Raw genomic sequence first — 21726 nt, forward strand, 5'->3', positions numbered from 1 at the left:
CCAGGTCTCCAAAGCCTAGCCCAGCCTTAAACTCCCCATCCTCCTGCCTCTGCTACTGAGCTTTGGGGATGACAAGTGTCTCCACCACAGCTGGTTCTGTGGGTGCTGGGGTAGACCTCGGAGCTTTGCATGGGTTAGCAGAGCACTCTACCCACTGGGCGCTGCTCTGTCCAGCCCCAGGGTTAAAGCAGTCACTCCCCTCACGTCTTGCTCCTCAAGTGCCAGCTTGGGTGGCCTCCTCCCTTCTTATTGTCACCCAAACAGCACCACCCTCTCCGCCGCTGCCCAGGGCGGCCTCGGTGCCCTACCGTGCACATCTGCCAGGCTATCTGGTGCAATAGGGGAGCCGCCCAGCAGGTTTTTCCTCTTAGCCTGCTCCGGGGGCCCTGAGCTGTTCTGTCCCCACCTCGCCTGGGCTGGGCATTCCTAGGCTCGCTCACTCATCTGGTGTGCCTCTGCCAGGCACAGGACACATGCATCAGCACCAGAGCAGAGCAAAGATGCCCAGCGTCTTTGCCTACCAGAGCTCTGAGGTGGATTGGTGCGAGAGCAATTTCCAGCACTCAGAGCTGGTGGCTGAGTTCTACAATACGGTGAGGGCCTGGGCAGGGGCTCTGGGAAGGGTGGGATGAAGTAGGTTTACAAAATGCTGGATTAAGACACAGTACCTCCACAGGGAATCTCGTTTGAGCAGTTGGCTGTCTCTGTGTGTGGCCAAGCGGATCAGCTTGTATTCATTCATTCATCCACCTTCATGTAGAACTGAGATCAATGGCAGGTTTTTAGACTAATTTCTGATGGTGCTGTGATGGTGGGTGCAATGGCAGCCTTTAGGACTCCCAGAGGAGGCTCTTTGAGTCAGTGAGGTTGTCTGGAGGAAGTAAGGATGCCTGTCCATTTTTTTTTTTTTTTTTTTTTTTTTTACCGAGACAGGGTTTCTCTGTGTAGCTTTGGCGCCTGTCCTGGAACTCACTCTGTAGCTCAGGCTGGCCTTGAACTCAGAGATACACCTGCCTCTGCCTCCCAAGTGCTAGGATTAAAGTCATGCACCACCACCGCCTGGCTGGATGCCTGTCCTTTTACCTGCAATCCCCCAGCCAAGGATGATGAATGCATCCCACTTTCCCCTTTCATGATCCTGTTTGAACCACTCCAATTTTTATCTTCCTGTACCTGATGTACCGCAACACAGGGAGTACTCAACTCTCGGTACTTCACACACGAGGACGGTGTTGGAGAAACTTGAAGGATGCAGGCAGGTAGAAGAGGCTACTTGAGCTTGCTGTCACTGCCTGGAACAGAGTTGCTCAGCCGTGGGAAGCATCAGCACTTCCCTTTTCTGGAGACAGGTTCTGGAACATGCAGCCCAAGCTTGCTGCCATGCGTGTCCCATGGCGTTTGGATCTGAACGCTGGGACTGGAAGCTCACACCCACCACACCCAACGCTAGCTTTTACTCAGTGCTTGCTCTGTGCACATGGTAGGGACCTTTCACCTCCACAATCTCATCTGATCCACACAGCCTCATGGGGAGACAGAGAGACGCCAACAGGGGTGTCTCGTTGTGCAGCAGGTACTTCAGGGGACGGAGCTAGGTTAGGAATGAGCCTCCTACTTAAAGCCAGACTTTGAGCTTCAGCTTGGTAGATCCAAGACACACTTGTGTGTGTGCATGTGTGTGTCTCGGCATGCGCGTGTGTGCATATGTGTGTGTATGTGTGTGGGTGTGTGTGAGTGTGTTTCCTTGCAATAAAAATGCAGGAGGGGCTGGTGAGATGACTCAAGGGATAAAGGCGATTGCCAACAACCTGACATGCTGAAAGGCGAGAAGGTTGTCATCTCACCTCTGCCCCACCTAGAATCCCCCAGTGAGGGGCTGGGGGCGTGGTCAGAGTGGAGCCCCTCCTAGAATCCCCGAGTGAGGGGCTGGGGGCGTGGTCAGGGTGGAGCCCCGCCTAGAATCCCCCAGTGAGGGGCTGGGGGCGTGGTCAGGGTGGAGCCCCCACTTAGAATCCCCCAGTGAGCGTCTGGTTTCTGTGTGGTCCGTCTATGGTCCTCAGTTTCCATCTGGTTATTGGACTAGTTTGAAACTACCATTTGGGAGAGGCCAGAGAGGACTGGGTTTCTCTCTTTGTGATTTCAAGGAAGCCCTTATTATTTTTTTTATTTTTATTTTTTTTTGGTTTTCCGAGACAGGGTTTCTCTGTGTAGTTTTGGTGCCTGTCCTGGATCTCGCTCTGTAGACCAGGCTGGCCTCGAACTCACAAAGATCCACCTGCCTCTGCCTCCCAAGTGCTGGGATTAAAGGCGTGCGCCACCACCGCCTGGCGAGGAAGCCCTTATGATCCAGAAAATTCTCTGGCCGGCTCAGTCCACTATGATGGGTCCGCCTATAAAAGATGCCTAGAGAGTATTGAGTCAGGTTTGGCTGTGGCTCTGCCTCTCATCCCCAAGTGTCCATCGTGCCTACCCCCGACCCCTCCCCAGTAGCCCTAGTCGGCAGCAGTGCCCATCACACCTGGAGGGTCGCCACACAGCCCAGGAGAGAGAGAGAGACTTCACATCCTCAGCCACTGGGACATTTGCACGCGCAGTCCGTGTGTTTCACAAAATGAGAGTGAAACTTCCCTCAGCATGAATCCGTTTGGCTTTTGTTCTTTCATTTTGTTTGGGGCTTGAGACCCTCACCCCGCCCGACCTCAACCCCCCAAGTGCATTTTATTTATCAACTTATTCTGTGTGTGGGCGCTCACCTGTGTGGAGGTCTGAGGACCAGACCTAACTGGTGAGAGTTTCTGGCTGTGTGTGAACTGGGTCTTTTTTTTTTTTTCTCATGTGCATTTGTGTTTTGCCTGCATGTATGTCTGTCTGAAGGTGCTAGATCCCTTGAAACTGGAGTTACAGACAGTTATGAGCTGCCATGTGGGTGCTGAGAATTGAACCTGGGTCCTCTGGAAGAGCAGTCAGTGCTCTTAACTGCTGAGCCATCTTTCCAGCCCTGAACTGGGTCTTTTTCCAGAGTTTACTTCTACTGCACCAAGGCAGAGAGCCCTGGGGAATATGTAAATTAACCTGGATAAGGTTGTAAGCCAATAAAACTTTATTGGCAGTAGCTGAGGGCATGGTGGTGGCCCAGCCTGCCAACCTCAGCAAGGTGAGGCAGGGAGATATTGCCTGCCTCTGGCCTGCGTGGTGACTTCCAAACTAGCCTGGGCTACAGTGTGAGGCTGCCAACAGGACAGGGTGGAAACTGAAGGGAGAGGAAGGAAGGAAGGAAAACCAACCATGGTGTGCACCAATCATTCCAGCACCCCAGAGACTGAGGCAGGAGGATTATCCCCAGTGTCACCTCAGCTACTTGGCAAGTTAGAGGCCAGTCTGCCCTGCTGAAGACCCTGTAAAAAAGGGAGAGATAAGTTTGTTTATTTTCAAGACATAGTTCTCTTTATAGTCCTAGCTGTCCTGGAACTCACTCTGTAGACCAGGCTGGCCTTGAACTCACAGAGATCCGCCTGGCTCTGCCTCCCGAGTGCTGGAATTAAAGGCATGCGCCACCACTGCCTGCTTTCTTGTCTATTCTTAATAATGTTTTTTAGACAAGGTCACTATACATAGCACTGACTGTCCTGAAACATATTATGTAGACCAGGCTGGCCTCATATTCACCAAGAACCGCCTGCCTCTACATACAGAGTGCCAGAATTAAAGGAATGTACCACCATGCCTGCTAAAGAAACTTTTAAATTGCATTTTGGGAAGACTTATTTTGGTTAGGAATGGTAACCAAGCTTTTAATCCCAGCACTCCATAAACAGAGGCAGGTGAAAATCTCTGTGAGTTCAAGGCCAGCCTGGTTTACATAGGGAGTTCCAGGACAGCCAAGGCTATGTAAAGAAACACGCTTTCTCCAAGTAACAAAAAACTAAAAGAATTCTTAATTATGTATACATGTGTGTGGGGGCGGTATGTGCATGTGAGTGTGGGTGCCCTTGGAAGCCAGGGGTGTCTGATCCTCCAGAGCTGGACTTACGGTCATCAGCTGCCTGACACTCATGCTGGGAGCGAAACTCAGGTCCTTTGCAAGAGCACTGTTAGTCACACTTTAATTGTGTGTGTGTGTGTGTGTGTGTGTGTGTGTGTGTGTGTGTGTGTCTTGGAACAAGGAGAAGAAACAATACACAGAAGCTGAGTGTGTGGCCAAGGTACGAGGTGTCTGATTGCTAACTGAGGAAGGAGGATGCGGGGTACTAGAAATGGTGGCGTTAAGGCTGTGGCGTAGGAAAGCAAACCTGTTGGGAAATGGCTGGTAACGTTGAAGAAGCTGGACCAGGTCGTATGGAGACGGAACCAGGGCCAAACCAGAAGCAGCTGGCTGAGGGGATGCACACCTTATCAGAGATCGTGGGGGAGCTGTGGACCCTGCGGCACAGCATGGCAGCAGCTGGAGTACCTGGGTGACGTACGGACACCAGCTGAAAGAGCCAAGGAGGAACTGTGGGGAGGCCCAGAGGTCAAGAGTGGGGAAGAGCTGGCTTCAGTGGGACGGAGGGTGACCTTGGGAGTCACAGCAGTTTGCACCTGTTTGCATGGGCCTGCTGACTTTGGGTTTGCTGAATGCTCAGGGGAGCTCCCAGGCGCCCAGGGACTGTATTTCTGTACTTTTCTGCGTGTGTGTGTGTGTGTGTGTGTGTCTGTGTGTGTGTGTGTCTGTGTGAGTGTGAGTGTGTGCTATATGTATCCAGGAGCCTTGAGAAAAAGGCACTGGCCGCCTGGTGCTGGACTTACAGGCACTTGTGAGCTGTCTGATGTGGGAGCTGGGAACCAAACTTGGGTCCTACAAGTGCAGCAAGTGCTCCTAATTGCTGACACGTCCTCTCTCCAGCCCCAAGGGACTGTGAAGATACAGAACACACAACCCAAGCAAGTACAGGGAGGCGGGGGCTGGAGACCAGGGCAGGGGACATGTGGAAGGGGCTGTGGGCTGCCATCCACCATACTCTCCCGTGTCCTCCTCTGAGCCAGCTCACTGCTGGCCACCTCTGGCTCTTCCCTGAATGCTGTGTACCAAGGATGGAGGTCCAGGCCTCTCTGGTCTCTGTCTGCAGCCTCTGTGTTCCCGTTTATTCACTGTCGGAGCAAAAACAACTGAATACAGGTTAGTTCAGACAAACAGACAAACAGACAAACGTGGAGGTGGGTACACCCAGAGAAGAGGCCAGGAGTACAGATTACTAGTGAAGGGTGTCTGCCCCAGCCCATGGAGTCAGGCTTCTCTGGGGCTCGTGTGTGTGTGTGTGTGTGTGTGTGTGTGTGTGTGTGTGTGTGTGTGTGTATTCATGTGTGTGCATGTGTAAGCCAGAAATCAACGTCAGGTGAAGTCCATCTTGTTATTTATTTATTAAGGTCTCATTATGTAGTTCTGGCTGTCCTGGAACTCGATCTGTAGATCAGGCTGGCCCTGAACTCATAGAGATGTGCCTGCCTGTGCCTCCCAAGTGCTGAGACTAAAGATGTGCTCCACCACTCCCTGATCACCTTGTACTGGGAATCGAACCTGGGTCCTCTGGGAGAATGGCCAGTGCTCTAACCCTTTAGCCATCTCTCCAGCCCCCTACCTGGCTTTTTTTTTTTTCTCTCAAGATTGATTTATTATGTATACAGTGTTCTGTCTGTATGTACACCTTTATGTCAGAAGAGGGCACAAGCTCTCATCTCAAGCCACCACGTGGTTGCTGGGAATTGAACTCGAGACCTCTGGAAGAGCAGCCAATGCTCTTAACCTCTGAGCCATCTCTCCAGCTCCCTGCCTGGCTTTTTAAAGTGGGTTATTAGAGTCTGAACCCAAGCTGGCCTGGAACTGGTAATCCTCTAGCCTCAGTCTCTGAGTCCTGAGATGAGAGACTCTTCCCACATTCTAACAAGAGGGAGACAAAGGCTCAGAGAGACTTAGTTACTTTCCCAGGGTCACAGAACAGAAAACTGCACGGGAACCTGATTCACAGCCCTTCTTGCTTAACTACTGGGCTGGGAGGGTGCGTAATGATTGTTAAACCACCACGCCGATGGTAATTCCTACAGGTAAGTCTTGTCCTAAAACAGGCACTGCCTCCAGGTACTCCGCCCCAACCCACAACCCCAGGCAGGTAAAAAATGGGAGCAAGTAATGCTGTAGGGGGAGCGGGGGTGTTGTAGATGTCAGGTGCCCTCTGTGGGAACCGGAATGTGGGATAAAGGGTGTCAAGGTGACTCCTGGAGACAGTCCCTGACTCAGTAGACCTAACAGGTTCTCCCTAGCACCTCTCCCTGCCTCCTCCAAATGCACAATGATATGTAAGTGGGATTTGTTATAGTGATTTTTTATTGGTTTACAGTACTGGATATGAAAACTATAACCTCTTCAAAGCCAAGGGCTGTAGCCTGAACAACATACCTGGTCTCCTCACGTGAGGATTCTAGGCAGGGCTGCCCCCCTGCCCCTGCCCCCAGGCCCTCACTGTGGGGCTCCACCCTGACCACACCCCCAGCCCCTCACTGGAGGATTCTAGGCAGGGGCTCCTCTATGACCATGCCCCCAGCCCCTCACTGGAGGATTCTAGATGGTGCTCTGTTGGGGAATGTTATTTTAAGATGTGTTACTTTTGTTTATGTTGCATTTGTTTAACTCTGTGAAGCTGTGTTACTGTGACTGTCTAAAACACTGATGCTCTATTAAAGAACTGAACAGCCAGTAACAAGGCAGGAGAAAGGATAGGCAGGGCTGGCAGGCAGAGAGGATAAATAGAAGGAGAAATCTGGGAGAAGAAAGATCTAGGAGCGAGAGAAGGAGGAGGACTCCAGGCATCAGCCACCCAGCTACACAGCCAGCCACTGAGTAAAAGTAAGATTTACAGAAGTAAGAGACCAGGAAAAGCCCAGAGGCAAAAGGTAGATGGGATCATTTAAGTTAAGAAAAGCTGGCAAGAAACAAGCCAAGCTAAGGCCAGGCATTTATAATTAAGAATTAGCCTCCATGTGTGGTTTATTTGGGAGTTGGGTGGTGGGCCCCCCAAAAGAGCAAAAACAAACAACAGCGATTCCCCCTGACCACGCCCCCAGCCCCTCCCTAGGGGATTCTAGGCAGAGACTCCACCTCTGAGCATTCCCTGAAGTCTTCTTTCCAACTTCTATTTTGAGACAGGGTCTTGTTATGTAGTCCAAGATGCTTTTATTTTCTTGGGGTCTTTTTTCCTTCTCTTTTGTTTTTTTTTTTTTTTTTTTTTGGTTTTTTTTTTTTTTTTTTTGGTTTTTTTTTTTTTTTTTTTTTTTTGGTTTTTCGAGACAGGGTTTCTCTGTGTAGCTTTGCGCCTTTCCTGGAACTCACTTGGTAGCCCAGGCTGGCCTCGAACTCACAGAGATCCGCCTGCCTCTGCCTCCCGAGTGCTGAGATTAAAGGCGTGCGCCACCACCGCCCGGCCCTCTTTTGTTTTTTAATGACAAAGTCATTATAGCTGTGTTTGTTAGTTTATCAGTTTGTCACAAGCTAGGGTCATCTGTGAAGATGGAACTCCAATTGAGACAATTCCTCCCTCAGATTAATCTGTGAGCAAGCTGTGGGGTTTTGTCTTGGTTGAAGATTGATGGGGAAGCTCCAGCCCATTGTGGGTGGTGCCATCCCTGGGCTGATGGTCCTGGGTTCTATAAGAAAGCAGGCTGAGCAAGCCATGGGGAGCAAGCCAGTCAGCAGCACCCCTCCACGGCCTCTGCATCAGCTCCTGCCTCCAGGTTCCTGTCTAGAGGTCCTGTCCCGATGTCCCTTCATGATGATCTGTGACGATGAAATAAGCTATCTACACTCCAGGCTGCTTTCAGTTACGGTATTTATTCATCACAGCAGAGAAAGCAGACTGATGTGAAACTGGCCTGTAATCCTGGCTGCCTCACAGGGATCTGCCTGCTTCTGCCTCTCAGGCTGGGACTAAAGTGGTGCTCTACCACACTCAGTCTTTTTTTTAAATTATTATTTAAAATAATTTTTAAATTTAAATATATTTTGATTATGCTCTTCCCCTCCCCCATGTTCTTCCAGATCCTCTCCCCCTTCCTACTCATCCAACTTTAAGTTCTTTCTCAAAAATCAAAAAACAAAAAACAGAGGTTGTGGCACCGAGTTTGAGGCCAGCCTGGTCTACATAGCAAGTTCCAGGACAGCCAGGGCTACACAGAGAAACTTTCTCTTGAAGAAACAAAACAAAACAATCAAACAAACAAAAAGATAAAAACAAAAACTGTCACAAGAAGTTAGACAAGACAAACCGACAGAAAGAGAAGAGCCCAAGAGCAGACACAAGAGTCAGAGACCTGCTTATTCACGCACTCAGGAGCCTTGTAAAAACACTAAGCTAACAGCCATAACATGTGTGCAGAGGACCTGGTGCAGACCTGAGCAGGTCCTGGGCTTGAGTTCATATAAGGCCTCCTCAGTTGATTCAGAGGGCCTTGCTCTTCTGGTGTCCTCCATCACCCCTGGCTCTCACCTTTTCTGCCTCCTCTTCCATGGGTTCCCTGAGTTCTGAGGGGAAAGGACTTGATAAAGACATCTCATTTAGAGCTGTGTGTTCTAAGGTTTCTCTCTCTCTCTCTTTCTCTCTCTCTCTCTCTCTCTCTCTCCCTCCCTCCCTCTCTCCCTCTCTCTCTCCCTCTCTTTCTCCCTCTCTGCATAATGTCTCAGCCTTGTTTTTTTTGGTAGCAGATGTCAATCATCTGTCGTAATGGGTTCCACTGTAACACTTTCATACATGTACACAGCATGGCCTGACCTCAGCCCCCTTCATCCTCTCCTGCCCACTTCCACTCCTGTGGGTCCTCCTCCTCTTCCCAACCAGTCGTCTTCATTTTCAGATCATTTTTCTCTTATCTCATGACCCACTTGCTTGCATGAGTATGGATGTACTTTTAAAAATTTTAAATTATTATTTTAAAATAAAATGTATTGATTTGTGTGTGTGTGTGTGTGTGTGTGTGTGTGTGTGCACGTGTGTGTGCACATGCCATGGTGTGCATGTGGCCGTCAGAGGGCAGCTTTTGGGAGTTGCTTCTCACCTTCCACCATCTGGGCTCCAGAGATCAAACTCAGGTCATCAGGCTTGGCTGCAAGCGCCTTTACCTGCTCAGCCATCACACTGGCCTGATGTCTGTGTCACGGGTCACCTATAGACACTGGAGAATATATGTATTTGTGAATGTGTGTGCACTCGTGTGTGTGGATGTGGAACACATGCACCATGGCACGTGTGTGCAGGTCAAGGGCCAGCCCTGGGTGCCTGTCCTTGCTGTCCACCTCCTTAGAGATGCCTGTCTTTGTTGTGTGCTGCTGAGTCGCCCACACCGAGCTGGTACGCTTCTGGTGGTTCTCCAGTCTGTCTCTCGCCACTCCATAAGAGACCAGGATTCCAGCTGCTGAGTCTAGGATTGCATGGGTTCTGAGGATTTGAACTCAAGTCCTCATGACCTGAGTTCACCCACTAAACTGTCTCTGGGGCCCCCAAGGCCACCCCTTCACCTTGATTTCTTCTGTCTTGGCTTCTGGAGTAGCTGGATTACAGGCCAGCTCCACGCCCGGCAGGTCTTCTTTTCCTTTTAGTATTTATTTTATTTTTAAATTTATGTTCGCTGCTGTTTTGCTCACATGTGTGTCTGTGTGAGGGGAGGGTGTTGAATCCCTTGGAACTGGAGTTACTGACAGGTGTGAGCTGTCATGCAGGTGCCAGGAATTGAACCTGGGTCCTCTGGGAGAGCAGCCAGTGCTCTTAACCTGACAGAAACTGTAGCCACAGAGGACAGTAAGTCCTGGGGCCTTTGGGTCAGCAATGCTAAGGGTGATTGTGCCTATTTCACAGGTCAGATGTGGTGCAGGAGAACCATTCCAGAGCTTCACGGTTATTGAACAAGGGAGCAAGGATTAAAACCCATGCCACTTAGACCCTAAGCACGGGGATCAGAGGAAGCTCTGAGTGAATGTGTGCATTTGACATGACCACAGCTGTATCAAAGACCCCAATGCCTCACACCCAAGGGAATGGCAAAGCCTTCTGGGGTGAGACTCAGGGAACTGGCAAGGTCCTCCGCTGGTCTGAGTGTGGGTGTTGATAGTGTGTGCAAAAACAGCCAACCTTAGCTCCCTCCTCAGAGATCTCCACAGCCTGGAACGGCTCCCTTACAGAGACTTCCACGGGAAATAGTAAACCACGATGCTCAGCCATGTATCAGGAGCCTGCCTCCTCCATTCCGACAAATGAAATAAATGCTTTGAGTATCTTGGCTGTTGCTAGTACATCTCCATCAGAGGGCATGGCCCACCTGATCCCAGCTTTTCTGTAGGTGTCTGTGTGTCTGTCTTGTCTTGATTTCCTCATGCCTCCAGTCAAGTTCCCAGTACTAGGCTGTGCAGGATTTGGCACCTATTCCTGTTAACTGTGACCCATCCAGGGGCTGCAGAGGCGGCACAGGGGATAAGCATGCTCTTCAAGCATGTGGGCCTGAATTCAAATCCACAGCACTTGCATAATCAGCAGGGTATATCTGAGCATGCACGAGACCCCAGCACTGGGAGAGTGGAGACTGGTGGATCTTGAGAGTTTATGGGCCCAGCAGAAATGGAGAGGTTCAGTGAGACACTCTGGTTCACCACAGGAAGGCAGAGAGGGATGGAGGAAGGCATGGAACACACAACTCCAATGTGGTCTAGAAGTAGATAGTTCTAGATTTATTTATTTATTTATTTATTTATTTATTTATTTATTTATTTATTTATTTATTTATTTATTTATTTATTTATTTTGGTTTTTCGAGACAGGGTTTCTCTGTGTAGTTTTGGTGCCTATTCTGAATTTCACTCTGTAGCCCAGGCTGGCCTCAAACTCAAAGAGATCCGCCTGGTTCTGCCTCCTGAGTGCTGGGATTAAAGTTGTGCGCCACCACCGCCACCACCGCCACCACCGCCCGGCTTGATAGTTCTAGATTTTGTCGATTTATTTATTTTGTTTTATATGTATGAGTGTTTTGTCTGCATGTATGCTACGTGCACCTTGTGCATGCAGTACCCATAGAGCCCAGAAGAGGGCATCAGATCCCCTGGAACTGGAGTCACAGATGTGACTCACAGATGTGAGTCGCCATGTGAGTGCGAGGACAAAAGTCTCTTGAAGCTGTGCTCTTAACTGACGAGCCATCTCTCCAGCCTTAAGTAGATGGTTCTAGAACCGAAGGTTTTTTGTGATTCAAAAACGCCATCAAATTGCTTGGTTCAGCCAGGCGTGGTGGATCCACCTTCCATCCTGGCACTTGTGGGATGGAGGCAGAAGGATCACGAGTTCAAGGTTATGCTGAGCTGTTTCATTGCACTAAGGAAAACAAAACAAAAACACTGCTTGATTCCTTCTTTATTAATTTACGCGTGTGCACATTTGCATGCACCACAGCATGAAATATGGAGGCCAGAGGACTGCTTTCACGAGTCAGTTTTCTTCTTCTATCATGTGGGGTCCTGGGGATGGAACCTAGGTAGACAGTTGTAATCAGAGTTTTTTTCTGTCCTGTCCAGTCCCATAGCCACTTTTAAAATAATCACTCAGAGGCTTAATATTAATTACACACTGTTTGGCCTATTGCTCAGGCTTATTACTAACTAGCTCTTACAACTTAAATTAATTCATTTCTATTAATCTATGTTCTCCCACATGTCTCGTGGCTTTACCTCTGTTCTAATACATCTTGCTCCTCTGGCAGCTGGCTGGTGTCTCCCTCGACTCTGCCCTTCTTTCTCCCTGTATTGTTTGGCTTTCCCACCTAGCTATATTCTGCCCTGCCATAGGCCAAAGCAGCTTTATTCATCAACCAATAAAAGCAACACCTATTTGCAGCATACAGAAGGACATCCCACATCGGACAGCCTTGGTGGCAAGCACCTTCACCCACTCAGCCCTCTTGACAGCCCGTTTCTACCTTTTTCTTTTCTTTCTTTCTTTCTTTCTTTCTTTTTTTTTTTTTTTTGAGACAGGGTTTCTCTGTGTAGCTTTGCACCTTTCCTGAAACTCACTTGGTAGTCCAGGTTGGCCTCGAACTCACAGAGATCTGCCTGGCTCTGCCTCCCGAGTGCTGGGATTAAAGGCATGTGCCACCACCGCCCGGCCCGTTTCTACCTTTCTACTCTGTCATTCCTGCTCATATGGTGGTGTGCATCTGTAACATCTGCATTCAGGAGGATAAGTTGGAAGGCTTGCTTTGCTGCCCAGTGAGACCCTGTCCCACAAAGAAAGGAAGGAAGTAAAGAGAGAGGAAACAGAAGAGAAGGGAAAAAGAGGGAAGTGGAGGGGAGGTAACTCCTTTACCTTTAGAAACACAACCTGGAAGCAATGGTTATACCTGCATCTCATTGGCCAAAATCAAGTCACATGGCTGTGTGTAGCTGCAAGGGAGCCTGACAAGTACTTTTGCTACAACAGAAGAAATCAGAGACTCAGATCAGTATGGCTAAGGTGTTATTAGTCTCTAGGATTTACCTTGTACATGACCGAGGCACCTCACTGTTTACCTAAGAGGGAAGAAGGGAGGATGGTTGTGGAGAACTTGTGTGGTTACCTGTCATAGCAAAATACTTCACAAAAGCAATTTAAGAAAGAGTTTATTTTGGCTCTCAGGCTTTGTAGTAGGGAATGCATGCTGGTGGGAGCATCAGATGACAGTCTGTGGGAGTCAGTTGTTCCTTCACTGAGTGGGTTCCAGGAATCTGATTCAGGTCATCAGGCTTGGCAGCAAGCACCTTTACCTGCTGAGCCCTCTTGCAGGCCTTCAGGTCCCTTTTATACAATGGTGTAATGTTAGTTTAGAGCCTGTGCAATTCCCCATAGTCTTTAAATAGTCTTTAGATAACCTTCTCCTTAGACAGGACAGATGTTGTGCACAGGTATTGCTGCATCTGCTTGTCTCTCTGTTGGAGACAGGATCTTACACCATGACAGGGTCTTACACTGTAGCCCAGGATGACTTGGAACTCCTGGCAGTCCTCCTGCCTCAGCCTCCAGATCTGTGAGATTACAGGCATGTATCACCACATTGAACATTTCCTAAATGCATGTATATATTTTGGTTTTTGAAACAGGGTCTCACTGTGTAGCCCTGGCATGTCTGGAATTCGCTCTGTAGACGAGGCTGGCCTCAAACTCGGAGATCCACCTGCCTCTGCCTCCTGAGTGCTGGGATTAAAGGCATGAGCCACCATGCCTGTCCTGAATATTTTTAATCCACAACTACAGAGCCCACAAATTTAGAATTTCTCTCTAAGAGGAAAGTGGGGGAGAACATATGCAAAAGGTTTAGTGGGTCCTCAGTGCTTCCCTCACCAAGCAAATGAAAGAACCAACAGAATAATGGATGGAATGAAGGAGCTATTGATGGCCCAAGGATAGCCTGGATCAGGGGGAGTCAATGAACTGGCTTAGAGGAAGAGCCTCTGCCTAGAACCCCCTAGTGAGGGGCTGGGGGGCATGGTCGGGGTGGAGCCCCTGCCTAGAATCTCCCAGTAAGGGGCTGGGGATGTGGTCAGGGTGGAGCTCTTTCCTAATAGTCCATTAAAGGTTCAGGATTTCATTAGTAACAATGATGATTTTGTTTGTTTGTTTTTTGAGACAGAGTCTCACTGTGTAGCCCTGGCTACCTGGAATTCTCTATGTAGATGAATTTGGCTGGCTTTGAATTCACAGAGATCAACCTGTTTCTGCCTCCTGAGTGCTAGGATTAAAGACCAGTAATACTAATGAATAACATTTTTTTAAATGAGGTGAGGGCTGGCACACACCTTTAATCCCACTACTCGGGAGGCAGAGGCAGGTTGACCTCTTTGAGTCTGAGGCCAGCCTGGTCTAACATAGCAAGTTCCAGGACAGTCAGAGTCATATCATGTGACCCTGTCTCAAAAAACAAAACTAAAGTCAGGAAGATGTTCTGGGATGTTGACATTTGAGTGATGGACAAATCCTGGTTCGTTCCTGGATAGCCCAGATGATGGAGCAGCTATGGGTGAGCCCTCGGTGGATGGGAGCTCCTGCCCTTTTCCCAGCTAACCAGCTTGGTTCTCGCTTCTCCTGCAGTTCAGCAATGTGTTCTTCCTCATCTTTGGACCACTCATGATGTTCCTCATGCATCCTTACGCTCAGAAGCGTACCTGGGCCATCTACGGGGTCTCAGTCCTCTTCATGGTCATAGGTATGTGCTGGTGTGCGAAGCTGTGGAAGCGTTGTGGAAACAGTGCCTCTTACAGCCTCTGCTTGCCTCCGCCTACCCACAGGTCTGTTCTCCATGTATTTCCACATGACACTCAGCTTCGTGGGGCAGCTGCTGGATGAGATCTCCATCCTGTGGTTGCTGGCCAGTGGCTACAGCGTGTGGATGCCCCGTTGCTACTTCCCCAAGTTCACCAAGGGGAGCAGGTAGAGCAGGGGCACCCTCTGTGGACCCCGTGTGACCTTCCCTTATCCCAGATCCTCAACTTGGGACCATTTGAGAGAACTTCAAGTCCCTTCCTACCCCCAGGCCACCCGAGAATTTTCTGAAGATCTTTTATGACTTACCTAGGCTTGCACATACCTGTCCCGTTACCACCTGAAAAGTCGGGGAGCTTTTCCTAATTCTAGGCCACCTGCGGGGAGGGGAATTCTAGGAACCCATGCAAGGAACCCTCACAATCCCTATGCAATACCTGTTCCCCATCTCCAAGCTTCCCTGAACCCCTCACCTGACCTTACCAGGCCTCTTGAATCCTGCCTCTGCCTCCCTCTTCATCCTCCCAGCCCACTTCAGGCTCCCTTTAGCTCTGGTCTGGTACCCCTTGGTTCTCTTGAACCCTGTCCTTCCTGAGCAGACCTGAGGAAACTCAGAGGCTGCTCCTGAGCCCAGCTGGACTCCCCAGAGTTCTTGGTTTGTCAAATCCATTTTGGCTTCTCAAAGTGACCTCGCTGAATGCTCCAGCACCCCTGAGACACCTGCCCATCCCATCCCTCCCTCAGGTACTACTTCAGCTGCTTTGTGATTCTGACCACTATAATCAGCACCTTTTTGACGTTTGTGAAGCCCACGATCAATGCATACGCCCTCAACAGCATCGCCATACACATTGTCTACATTGTGCACCAAGAGTACAAGAAGTGAGTGCTAGGGGCTGGGGGCGTGGTCAGGGTGGAGCCCCACCTAGAATACCCCCCGTGAGGGGCTGGGGGCGTGGTCAGGGTGGAGCCCTGCCTAGAATCCCCCAGTGAGGGGCTGGGGGCGTGGTCAGGGTGGAGCCCTGCCTAGAATCCCCCAGTGAGAGGTCTGGGGGCGTGGTCAGGGTGGAGCCCCTCCTAGAATCCCCAGTGAGGTGCTGGGGGCGTGGTCAGGGCGGAGCCCCGCCTAGAATCCCAGTGAGGGGCTGGGGGCGTGGTCAGGGTGGAGCCCCGCCTAGAATCCCAGTGAGGGGCTGGGGGCATGGTCAGGGTGGAGCCCCGCCTAGAATCCCCAGTGAGGGGCTGGGGGCGTGGTCAGGGCAGAGCCCTGCCTACAATCCCAGTGAGGGCCTAGGTGCTCAAGTGTACTTAACAGGGAGTAGTGTATGGGTTCTACTACCAGTACCATAAAAAAGCAATTGTTAATGCTTTTTAGAAAGCGAGTGGTGGTTGCAGCTGCCTAGAAGGGCCTCCGTTCTCCCTTGGAGTCCCGTGCTCTTCTCCGGTGCTCTGTGCTCTGAGCTTGTTCCCTGACTCCGGTCTCCTGCAGGGGGCGCCCATTCCCCATGTTGACCCGTTAACAGGAAGGGCTTCAAGGCGGTCTGTGTGCCAGCAAACAGTCTGCCTTAAAACATGCTATACATTCATTTACTCACTTTTATTTATGCGCATCACGGCGATGTGGGGGGGTCGGAGTGTCAAGCAGTGACAGTCAGTTCTGTCCTTCCGCGGTGTGGGTCCTGTCCCTCAAACTGGGGCTGTCAGGTTAGCGGCAAGCGCCTCGGCCTGTTGAGCAGTCTCAGTAGCCCAGAGCCTGTCTTATTTTAATTTTTAGTTTTGGGGTTTCATGGACCCACACTGCACCGGGACTGGCTGTGAAGCAGAGAAGGACCTTGAACTCCTGTTCGTCCTCCCTCCTGGCCATACAGGTGTGGGCCGCCACCTCCAGTTCATAGTTTGTCCTCCTTTCCCTTAAGATGTTTGTTCCCTTCCATGTGTTTGTTGTTTAGTTCTCTGTTTTGACACAGGGTCTCCCTGTGTGGTCCTGGCTGCCCTGCAACTCTCTATGTAGGCCAGGCTTGCCTTGAACTCACAGAGATCGTCTTGCCTTTGCCTGCCCCTGTATTAAAGCAGAGTTTAACTTTTTTGATAATTACAGTTCCCTTCCCCTTGCCCCAAGTGCTGGGGATTGAACCCAGGGCCCGTTACACACAAGCCAGGCCCTCTACCGCTGAGCTAGAGCCGTGATAACTATGTTTTGTGACTCATGCTGGCCCTCAGTCATCAGGGCTACTCAATAGAGCCAATGAGAAACATTTTTTTTTTTTAAGATTTATTTATTTATACAGTGTTCTGCCTGCACGTATCCCTGCAGGCCAGAAGAGGGCACCAGATCTCATTACAGATGGTTGTGAGCCACCATGTGGTTGCTGGGAATTGAACTCAGGACCTTTGGAAGAACAAGCCGTGCTCTTAACCTCTGAGCCATCTCTCCAGCCCGAGAAACATTTTTTTAAAAAGAGATTGTTTACAAAAAGAAAGGGCAGAGTGAAGAAAATTCCTGAGAGTGGGGCTGGATCCTTGTGGTGATAGGGGTGGGACTCTCGGAGTGTTGGGGGACCTGAGGCAAGGGTACTGGGGTTGGGGCAAGAGGGAGCAATTGCAAAATTGGAAAGTAAGCAGGGAAGCACAGGATCCTGAGGTCGGAGGTGAGGCCTGGGCTACATGGTGAGTTCAAGGGCAGCCTGAGATACATTGTGAGACCTGGTCTCGAAATGAAAATGTAACCTAAACCCAACTAAACTGGTAGTGAGTAATGCTCAGGGCCAGCACCTCCTTGGCAGAGACTCTGGCCTCCAGCTGCTGGGACAGTTGGCTTGAGAAGCCGTAGGGAGGTGGCTAAGGAGAGTGTCTTTCTACAGGGATGTTGTTGTTGGTTTTTTACTCTTAGCTCTTTTGGGGGGGCCCACCACCTAGCTCCCAAATAAATCACACATGGAGGCTTATTCTTAATTATAAATGCCTGGCCTTAGCTTGGTTTGTTTCTTGCCAGCTTTTCATAACTTAAATTATCCCGTCTACCTTTTGCCTCTGGGCTTTTTCCTTTTCTTACTTCTGTATATCTTACCTACACTCTTACTCCATGGCTGGCTGTGTGGCTGTGTGGCTGTGTGGCTGTGTGGCTGTGTGGCTGGGTGGCTGGGTGGCTATGTGGCTGGGTGGCTGACCCCTAGCATCCTCCTCCTTTTCTCACTCCTTCTTTCCCTCCCAGATTTCTCCTTCTATTTATTCTCTCTGCCTGCCAGCCCCACCTATTCTTTCTCCTACCTCACTATTGGCTGTTCAGCTCCTTATGAGACCACCAGCTGCTCTAGACAGGAAAGTAACACAGCTTTACAGAGTTAAACAAATGCAACATAAACAAATGCAACACATCTTAAAATAATACTCCATAGCACAAGGGCCTGATCCAATCCTTCCAGTTCCTGCTGGGACGTCACATTGGCCAAGCCAACTGGAAATCATTGGCCAATCCCGGCAGAAATCACTGGCCCACCATACTGGAAACTATTGGTCAAACCAACAGTAAACCATAGATCAAGCTGACTGAAATCCATAGGTTAAGCCAACTGTGTACAATAGGTCAAACTGACTGTGTCCCATAGATCAAGCCAACTGCATAAAATAGATTGAACTGACTGTGTACCATAGGTTGAGCTAACTAAAATCCATAGGTCAAGCCATCCAGAACTCCTAAGTGGAATTCCAAGCATAGATCACATACTATAAACTACAAGTCAATTAGAAGCCATTGGCCATGCCAAGAACCATAGAGCAGCACAAGGGAAAACCGTTAGTCAAGTCAACTGGAAGCCATTACCCAAAGTGATGTAGATATCATTGGTCAAGTCAACTGGAAGCCACTAGTCAAAGAATCCAGTGAATGGCTTTATCATGAGGTGAGTAGGCATATCCTGTGTGCCTATTGATAAAGGAAAGCTTTCTAATTCATTTCTAGAATATTTTTCTCCTGGGGAGTGGAATTTGACTCTGCTGACTGGGAACCTAAATTCTGGTCTTGAGTTGTCTCAAGACATGGCCACCAGAAAATGCACTGCGCTATGTCATACACACACACACACACACACACACACACACACACACACCTTAGTGAGTATCAGCTATTAGCACACTGTAGGCACCATTGTTAGCTTTGTGCTGCTATTGTAACATAGCTGAGACAGTATGACAAGTTAAGATTAGTCCCACATGACCTCACAGGACATAGACCTATATAGTCCCAGGTACCTGGGAGGCTGAACAAGAGGATTAGTTTAACCTAGGAGTTTGAAGCAAGCTTGGAACATACAGGCAGATATGGTGTGTGTGTGTGTGTGTGTGTGTGTGTGTGTGTGTGTGTGTGTGAGAGAGAGAGAGAGAGAGAGAGAGAGAGAGAGAGAGAGACAGACAGACAGACAGACAGACAGACAGACACAGAAGGAGGCAGAGACAGAGAACACAAAGAGAGGCAGTGGAGAGAGTAAGAGACAGAGGGCTTCACTATGTAGCTCAGGTTTGCCTCCAAAATCTCAGTCATCCCCCAGGTTCTGGGATGACCAATGCGTCTTTCTGTGCCTGGTTTGGGCTAATTGTTTTTGTCTGTTTGTCTGTTTGCTGTTTGGGCTGACTGTTTTAGAGGTTTGGATACTGATTGGTTGACCCTATTGACTTGTGTCAGTGGGACTGGAGTTCCCACAATCCCCTTCAAGAACACATTATAAGTGACCTAAAGACCACATCTAGGCCCCAACTCTGAAAGGTTTCATCACCTCCCTACAGAGTATTGGTGAAGGCAGATCTTTGTTTTGTTTTGTTTTTGTTTTCCGAGACAGGGTTTCTCTGTGTAGTTTTGGTGTCTGTCCTGGATCTCGCTCTGTAGACCAGGCTGGCCTCGAACTCACAGAGATCCGCCTGGCTCTGCCTCCCGAGTGCTGGGATTAAAAGCATGCGCCACTATCGCTCGGTGAAGACAGATCTTCTAACACAAGGGTCTTTGGGGGACGCCTCAGAGCTAACCCACAGCAAGCCAATTCCCTAGAAAACATGACTTCGGCTTCATCCCTCTCCCAACCTATGAGATACATCTCTTGGATAGAGGAATTAGTGCAAATGCACCCATCAGTCCTGTCCTCCATCTACCATCCACCCACCCATCCATTTCATGACTACCCATCCACTCACATAGTCACCCATCCACCCACCCATCCGTCCACCCACTCATCTACCTACCCCATGCATCCATCCATCTACACACTCATTCACCCATCTATGCATCCATCCATCCATCCATCCATCCATCCATCCATCCTTCTGTCCACCTACACACCCCCAACCCAGCCATTCTCTTTGTCTCCAGGACCAGCGATGGGGATCTTCGGCATCTGATTGAGATGTCTGTGATCTTATGGGCTGCCGCGCTGACAAGCTGGATCAGTGACCGTGTACTTTGCAGTTTCTGGCAGCGGATTCACTTCTTCTACCTGCATAGCATTTGGTAAAACACCCTTTTTGGATCCCAAGACCCCCAAGTGAGAGATCAGATGCCAGAGCTTGGAGTGGAGGTCTGGGGTATAGGAGGGGAAGAACAAGACCCAGATACTGGGATTTGGAGGTGGTGGGGCAAGGTTACACCCAGCAGTCTGGAAATATAGATACTACTCAGTATCTATGAGAATCCAGGAAGACTGGGCCGGGCATCTCTTCATTTCTCACCACCCGTCCCTTACCCACAGGCATGTCCTCATAAGCTTCACCTTCCCTTATGGTATCGTGACTATGGCCCTGGTGGATGCCAAGTATGAGATGCCAGGTGAAACCCTCAAAGTCCACTACTGGCCCCGGGATAGTTGGTTCATCGGGCTACCCTATGTGGAGATCCAGAACAACGACAAGAGCTGCTGAGCCCGTGGAGTCTCTGCTGTCTGACCATCCTGTGCTCTGAGGACAGAGGACCAGGACTTCAGCGGGGACACTCGTCACGTCTCCCTTCCTCATCCACGCTCCCTGCCCAGCTCTGGTGCCACAGATAAACTTCCTTGTGGCTCTGAGTACTAGCTTGGTGACTGAGGGGCGGGGGCTGCCTGGTGTGCTGCATAACTGGCCCGTGTCCTCCTTCTGCCTGAGAAACCACAGCTTCTCCACGGCCATTGATGTGGTGGTGCATAGACGGGTGAATGGGTAGATATGTGTCTGATACAGTACCGGCTCGAAGCAGGCTTGCTGTCTAGCATCTTGCACATCTGGGACTATTTGTGAGTGTTACAGATTCAACTTGGGTCATGACCATGTTCTCGGAAAGTAAGGAGGATCCTAGAGAACAATATATATGTATTGTCCTCTTTGGCCCACCATGTACACTCAGAGCAGGGTGGCAAACACATGAGCCATGAGGGAGGAAAGTAGAGGGCCAACCTGGGTGACATTACGGAACAGGGTTGTGAGAGGGGAGCATGGTGACCATTCTAGGCACTAAGAGGGAAAGCCGCTGAGCAAAGGTGGTTCCCACGGTGGCTAAGAGTACAGAGACAGAAATGCCTAAGTCTGACTTTCCGTTCCATAGTACTAACTTTGTGTGACGTTTCCTGGTGTTGATGTTCAAACACTGTAAATAAAATTTTCTTACCTCCTGGGGTTTCTGTTGATTATAATTAGCTCCTGTGTGTGAGGTGTTTGGCATAATCTTGAAAATATCTATCTACACAGCTATCATCCATTCACCCATCCATCCATCCATCCATCCACCCACCCATCCATCCATCCATCCATCTACCCACACACATCCATCCACCCATCCATCCATCCATCCACCCATCCGCCCACCCACTCACCCACCCATGCATGCATCCATCCATCCATCTACCCACCCATCCATCCATCCATCCATCTGCCCACCCACACACATCCATCCACCCATCCATCCATCCATCCACCCATCCGCCCACCCACTCACCCACCCATGCGTGCATCCATCCATCCATCCATCCATCCATCCACCCACACACATCCATTCACCCACCCACCCATCCATCCATCCGCCCACCCACCCACATCCATCCACTCAACCATCCATCCATCCCTCCCCCTTCCGTCTCTTTTCCCCTCCCTTAATCCACCTACGTAAATTAAAGTTGCAAGTGTGGGCTGGCGAGGTGGCTCAGATGGCTTGCGATCCAGTCTGACGAGCTGAGTTTGACCTCTGGAATTTGCATGGAGAGAAGAGAAGGTGACAACCAACTCCTACAAGTTGTGTTTTGACCTTCACACACTTGCTGTGGTACACCACGTTACTACCACAGACAACATTTTTAAAAAGTAAAAGACGTAAATAAATAAGGGGCTGGAGGCATCGGCTCAGCAATTAAGAGCACTGGCTGCTGCTCTTGCAGAGGACCTAAGTTTGAGCCCCAGAACCCGTCTGTACCTCCATTCCCAG

General features: G+C 49.8%; 1 protein-coding gene and 1 long non-coding RNA gene across 2 annotated transcripts; one reads left to right on the top strand and one right to left on the bottom strand.

Annotated features, from left to right (window-relative positions):
• The first annotated feature begins 473 nt into the window (after positions 1-473).
• Acer1 (alkaline ceramidase 1) lies at positions 474-20195 on the top strand. Its single transcript, XM_059251927.1, has 6 exons — positions 474-593; positions 14124-14238; positions 14321-14462; positions 15039-15176; positions 19651-19788; positions 20027-20195. Exons 1-6 carry the CDS (start codon positions 474-476, stop codon positions 20193-20195), a joined length of 822 nt encoding a protein of 273 aa, XP_059107910.1.
• Positions 12642-15042, bottom strand: LOC131900626 (uncharacterized). Its single transcript, XR_009376256.1, has 3 exons — positions 14604-15042; positions 14198-14408; positions 12642-13060 (listed from the first exon to the last, which is right to left on the bottom strand). It is a non-coding gene; the product is annotated as an uncharacterized LOC131900626 (long non-coding RNA).
• Positions 20196-21726: the final 1531 nt, after the last annotated feature.

The sequence above is a fragment of the Peromyscus eremicus genome, unplaced genomic scaffold (assembly GCF_949786415.1).
Source record: "Peromyscus eremicus unplaced genomic scaffold, PerEre_H2_v1 PerEre#2#chr22_unloc_1, whole genome shotgun sequence".
Classification (NCBI taxonomy): domain Eukaryota; kingdom Metazoa; phylum Chordata; class Mammalia; order Rodentia; family Cricetidae; genus Peromyscus; species Peromyscus eremicus.